The sequence below is a fragment of the Agelaius phoeniceus genome, chromosome 1 (genome assembly GCF_051311805.1).
Source record: "Agelaius phoeniceus isolate bAgePho1 chromosome 1, bAgePho1.hap1, whole genome shotgun sequence".
Classification (NCBI taxonomy): domain Eukaryota; kingdom Metazoa; phylum Chordata; class Aves; order Passeriformes; family Icteridae; genus Agelaius; species Agelaius phoeniceus.
Genome location: NC_135265.1, coordinates 59,978,251 through 59,984,795, shown reverse-complemented (window position 1 = coordinate 59,984,795; position 6,545 = coordinate 59,978,251). Strand labels below are relative to the sequence as shown.

The window sequence follows — 6,545 nt, the reverse complement described above, 5'->3', positions numbered from 1 at the left end:
TTTGGTCCTGTCATTTGTCTCTTCTATTCTTAGGCTTTCTGAAGTCTGGAACTTTTCCATGACTACTTTTAGCTTTAAAGACACTTCCATTTTTATTTCCTAAACCCAGCTGTGCACTCTTGGCCTCATTCAGCTCCAGATCTGAACTAAGAGGGCCATTCACATCAGCTGCTGAGCCCACAAAGTAAAAGAACCAGACCTTTGAAGGGGGAAATGCATGGCAAATATTTTTCAGTCTCTTTCACACTTTTAATTGCCTGTCCTTCATTGCTGTGCCAGCTGGATACCATATTTTTTTTTTCTATTTTGACCACACTGACCTACCTCACAAAAATGAGGAGCTAATTACAGAAAACCTTTCATCAAGTCATGCTTGTTTTCAGTTGAACCGTAACCTGGCCATTGCTAAAATGTGGCACTACAAAGATGTAGTGAGATCCCTGTGAATTGGTTGGCTGTATAATGCTTGCTCCTCTGCATTTCCAGCTGCTTCTTTATCCTTCCAAGCTCTTCACTATGAATAGGACTCTCTGGCTTTGTTCAAGATAACTGGGCACAAGCAGACAGAGCCACTTCTACTGCCTCTGGGAGAAAATACTGCTGCATGACAGAGAAGCTTTTGTAGCTCTTCTGGAAGGAGGGAAAACCAGGAAGACTATGGCTGTTTTCGGAAGTAAAAATGCAAAAATACTACAGCTCTAGCTACTACTACTACCTAGCCTTAAAGGAAAGAATATTTATTATCGACAAATGAACAGGTAAGAAGCACCAATTGTTCCTTATTACTTATGCAATAGAACAAAAAGGCTGTATGGTTGAAGCTAGTGGCTACATACAAAAGCAAACCCTATCTACATGCATAATGTTGTTCAACTTGTTTATCTAGAAGCTTTCTAGAGCAGTAATACTGTTAGGACACTCAAGCTTTGCAAAATGTGCTTGATTTTTCTTTCTACAACAAGGACTACCTGCAAGAGTGGGAAAAAATAAGGCTGTACAGAGAAGCTACAATTATGGGAAGCAGGTAGCAATGCGGAGGTTTGCTTTGATGCCAGAATTTCACCTCAGAGATTAACACGCCCTCTCAAATGAGGCGGGGAAGGTCAAGAAGGAGAACAATTAAGTTTATTACGAAAGATTCTAAGTGGTAGGCTTACAGCAACTGAAGTAATTCCCAGCTCAGAAATTTTTTGTGCATGAAGACACATATTTGGCATATTTAGCATATGTAATTACTCAAAGTAATTGACTAAGGTAATTTATTGCCTAACAGTGATATGCTCCTAACCATACAGGCACAGTGAAATGAAAACCTCTTCATTTACATCAGGCAACAGTCTCAGCATCCAGAAAAAAGACACCTCTGTAATAGATGCACTGGGAGCTTTTTTACACTGCGCAGCCAAAAGCCAGGGATGACCTAGATGCTGGTGCTGCAAGAGGCACCATGCGACTCTTGCTGATGCCTTTGATGTTATCTCGCTCGGCATTGCAGTGCAAGGAACTTCAACCACCACGGTATTTTTACCACTCCTTCACACAAAACTAATTGCACGGGAGAAAAGGAAGCAAACCTTTGAAAAAAATAAAATTATAAGACATCTTAAGATCAAACCTCGGCATCCTTATTCAGTTACTGCCGCGCGGAAGGACGCTTTCTCCAGCAAATAAAGAATTGACAGCGAAGGACTCCCCGACTGCCCGCGGAGCGCTGCGGGCGGGGCCGTGCGCTCTGTGCCCGCCCCGCCGCGCCCGCGGAGCCGGAGCCGATGGCGGCCGCGGAGCCGCTGGGAACCGCGGAGCTGCCGCAGCTGGTGAGCGGGGCCGGGCGGGTGTCCTGCTGCGGGGTCCCGTGCGGCCGGGGCCCTGCCTCCTGCTTCCCCGGTGTTCATTTTCCCCCTTCCCCTGCAGGCGGAAAATCTGCTCTGCCGGCTGCAGGAGAATTTTGAGGCTCTGACGGAGAAGCTGACGCTGAGAAATATCCTCTTTGGAACGTGGGGTGCCGCGGCTGGGTTCGGGATCCCGCGGTTGGGCCTCCTGCGCGCTGATGGGTGCGAGCGGGCTCTTTGCTTCTAACAGCGGGGTGGGCTTCTCTTGTAAACATCAAATTAGCCCAGAATGTGTGACGGGGTAAACACCTGTGACGTACAGGCACCTGACTTACCCCCGCCCCAGTCTGCTTATAGATCCCTTTTTTTTAAGAAGGAAACCCTAAAATGTGTTTCACTACAAGTAGCACTGTAGTCTCTGTGCAGCAATTCTGGCTTTCAAGTAAAATAAGCATTGAATTATGTGTAAAGATTCCAAAGGTGCATTTAAAAAAGCATCCATCTCCAAAAATGCAATTCAAACGAGCCACGGTTTAAAAGCAGCTGTTGGCCTGAGCATGACAAGGTGAGCCCTCAAAAGAAGAAAATCAGACCTGAAGGGGCTCTTAGCTTTCTTATTACATGTGCTTACAGAAACTACCTCTGCTTTCTGAAGCATTTATTAATTTTTTTTTCTGAAACTTGACCTTTAAGGAAGCATCTGCTTCCTGAATAATGTTTGAGTAGCACTCATATTCTAATTCTGTAGGTTACCTGTATGGTATCACTTAAGAGTTCCTCAGAAAGAAAACATGCTCTCACACAGTTCACTCATGAGTATTTGCAAAGGCTTTTGATACTAAGAATTTGAATTGTTATCTGTTGTAAGAGAATGAGGGATTGTATTCTAAAATACGACCTTGTGCATGCTTCATTTTACATTAAACGTGGACAAGTAAAAGACTGACACATCTGGAAGAAAGCTGCTTGTTCTTCTTACAGAAGAAAAAACTTGTAAAAATGTAGAACTCTTATTTATAGAAGTTATCTTTAACTTTTTACTGGAAGAAATGGGCGAGCGCATCAATGACCTTGAGAAGCGCGTTGCTGACCTGATGACAGACGCTGGGGTAGAAAACAGTGATGAAGAATTGGGAGTAAAGACACTTACTTAAGTTTTTCTGTGGTTTATGCATTTCCATTTAGTTTTGAGTGGTGAGCAAGTAATGGTGTTTACGTATTTAGTGTACCTGCATTTTCTTGGATTTGAAAGTGTGCTTTTTAAAAAACATATTTAATATACCTTGGATTTTTTTTTTTGCCAAGAGACAAAGAACATGACCACTTTTACAAAACAAAAACTGCATCTTACTGCCTGTTCCAGCTGAGTGCAATATACAAGGGGGCAGTGCTAACTCACCCCAAGTGTGTAAACCGAGGCTGTCCATTCATAGGGAAATGTGTGTAGCTTGAAGTGTTCCTGCCCACCAGTCCTGCCCCTCAGGTCTGCTGACCTAGCTGAAGATGCTCGCTGGTGTCAATTTATGTACCTCTGCTTTTAAACCTGCTACAGCTTCTCAGTGTGGCTTGGAGCACACCCCTCACACACACTCACCACAAACACAGCAGTAAGCTATAGTGAATCACTTCATAATACAAAATGATACTACATATCAGGATTGTGTTCTGGATTTTATATCTGTCTCTTGCACATGCCAGCCCCCTCCCTGATGGATGGCTGACTCTGTGATCTCAGTATTTATGAGGCAGCACTGCTTCCATGTGCTGTGGATGCAAGTGATGTTGTCTTCCTGTTGTTGCACACTTTCCTGATTCAAATTGAGACACATCAATTCCTCTTGTCATTGGAACTTCTTACGCAGTGAAAGACATAAATGTCTGTCAATATTCTGAAGTAATTTAGGTATCTGTTCATTCTGATGCCTTTTGCACAAGGTATGCAGTAATTTTCAGAAATGCAGAAAGACAATCCACAAAGATGTATTTAACGGTACAGAGAGAGATATCTTCCTATTTCCATGCTGAATCACAGTCATGAATAAATCACTAACCTACTTATTCACTGTATCTGTGCAGCACTGAAATGAGGATGTGTTTGAAGAAGATGAAGGTAGAACAGCATAGCACTGACTCCGACATTTTCCAGTCTAGAGTCACACTGACAAAAAATGTTAAGGGAAAACAAATGTATTTGTATCATGTCATAACAGAACCTTGAAAAAAAAATTAAACCATTGCCCCAGGAAAAAATAGAAAGCTGGGTTTGTTCATCTAAGTGCGACACTATTTCCTGAAGCTGAAAAAGAACTGTTAGTTTCAGAGAAGGCAAAGCCACTGTTTTGGATAGAAAACTATATTCTATATAGTGAACTTATCCAATTACAAATGTTTTCAATGAATGAAAATGTATTTATTTTAATATTAAAACAGTAAGATTTGTTGCCTTTTTAACTTATACGTTCTTAGAATAAACCATTCTGTACTAAAAAAATGGCAGTATTTGTAGGCTACAACTGCTCAGTTGTTACTCTTTGCACAAGCCCACCCAAAGCTGTGCACACCAGTGCAGGTAACATCACCCAGGTATTTATATTGTGACAATTTCAATTCTTTAATGTTAGCTGTTTTGATGAAAATAGTTTATTTTATTTAAAGACCTGGAAATAGATGAGGAATTCTAGTTACCAGGCATGTCCAGAAGAAGAAATTGGTAGTCAGAAAACAGGACATCTGCACTAAATTTAAGGTGGTCGTATACCAAAACATAGGTACTCTGCAGGGAAGATTTAGTTTGAAATGTAATGGGAACCTTTTACCAAAAAATGCGGAAACCGAAGCATTGCCAGGTTAGCAAAATACCTCAGCTAATGAGGGAGAAATGCTTCTATTACAGCCTTCATTAAGATGAAGAAATCATTCCAATTAAGGCTTTAATCAGTGTAGACTTGCACATACTGTCAGACTGGGGGGAGAGGTTGGTATGCTGGAGGACAGGCTGGAGAAGTGGGCCAACAGGACCTTGCTGAAGTTCAAAATGCCAAGCTGGGCAGGTGTGAGGGGCTGGCTGGCACTACTTTGCAGGAAAGGGGTCTGGAGGAAAGGTTGGCTGAGTGGGCAGGGTGCCCAGGCAGTAAGGGCTGCAGCAACCCACTGGTCAGTATGAGCACAAAGTAGGGCCAGCAAGTTCCCCCTCCATTCACCCATGACCACACCCACAATATTCTGTCAGTTTGGGGGCTGCCCATTCAAGAGATGCAGTGGTGTAAGGGAGGTGAAACAGAGCCACCAAGATGGAGTGGGCTACAGCAGATACAAGGTTGGAGAGAAATCTCTTAGTCCAGCCTAAAGAAAGGACTGTGGCTTTTTTCTGCCAACCAGGACCCCATGGCCGAGCACGGGGAACAGACTCTTGTTGAATGTGTTGCACACCAGGGTTACTCAACACAAGCTGAAACATGGAAAATTCCAGCTAGGTGCAAGGAACATCTTTTTCACCTATGAAGGTGCTCAAACAGCAGAACAGGACTTCCAGAAAGGCTGAAGAATCTCCATCCTTAGAGAACATGGAATCAAGGTTGGAAGGCATTTTGAAGATCATCTAGTCCAACCAACTCAACACTGGACATGATCCTGGGCAACCTGACTATGTGGAACCTACTATGACTGGGAGGCTGACATTTCCTTCCAACATAAATTATTCCAAATCAGTGACCACTCTAAACCAGATTAACTTCAGCAGAAATTGAGACCCTTTTGTTTTACTTTCTTCACACTTTCTAAATCCTCTACAACACACTCGGTAGTAGAAATAAATTCTTTGGCTTGTAACAAACTGGATTTCTTCTTTCTGGAGAAGGGAGCTAGCCTGGTTTGGTTTTAATGAATCCTGTAAATATGCATGTATCAGTTTAAAAAACAAACAAGCCCCCACACAACATCAACTCCATTACCATAAAAGTTGTCAGAAATGCAAATGGAAATTTCAAAAGCTATGCCACAGTGGAATCCAATCCAAGTACACGTGCATTTTGGTATACTATTAGGCAAACTGGAGGTCAAGTGACAGCATAGCTTTTGGTTTCCTTAGCTGCTGTCTGCAGCCAGCTCCAGAAGTGCAATTATGCTTTGGCACTGCAGAATTCACCAAGTGCTTCAAAGTGAGTGCCCAGCCACCATGGAAAAGGAGTCTGGCACCACAAGTCCATTAGGCTGATGGGGGTGTGGTGGTGAGCAAAGTCACAGGAGATGTTTTCTCTGAGTTCTGTTAAATACTAATAAATGCACCTTGTTTTATTCACATTTTTAGTGGATACAGGGGACTAGTATGATACGCAAGGAAATCCCAACAGAAGTCATCTTCAACATTACAGACTTGCACCCATCTCTACTCACTGTCAAATTTCATTAGCTGAAAAAAAATTAAGGTGAATAAGTGGAACTCACTTTATTCTTTAAAAAAACTATAGTATAATTTTCCTAGATATTTGTGTAATAAAAGCAAATGAAACAATTTAAAATGCGTTTTTTGCAAACAGGCTTTTTGTGTGCAAAAATATGTAATACCAAAAGGATAACAAAGGAGAGTCTTTAAAAAAGAAAACCCCAAAATTCAGCTACAATGTTACTGCAGTAATATTCAAGACACTTCCAGGCTTTAAGTTTTCTGCTTCTCAAACAGAACTCAAATATTTTAAATCATTCAAATTATGCTCAATA

The 6,545-nt window shown here is 42.0% G+C and overlaps 1 protein-coding gene across 1 annotated transcript; it reads left to right on the top strand.

Annotated features, from left to right (window-relative positions):
* HSBP1L1 (heat shock factor binding protein 1 like 1) lies at positions 1-4,325 on the top strand. The gene is given in 6 exon segments (XM_077179866.1): positions 1-758; positions 1,296-1,814; positions 1,912-1,978; positions 2,871-2,965; positions 3,193-3,205; positions 3,208-4,325. Coding segments are annotated over 5 exon segments (294 nt in total). The 5' UTR covers positions 1-758; positions 1,296-1,769; the 3' UTR covers positions 3,282-4,325.
* The last annotated feature ends 2,220 nt before the right edge of the window (positions 4,326-6,545 follow it).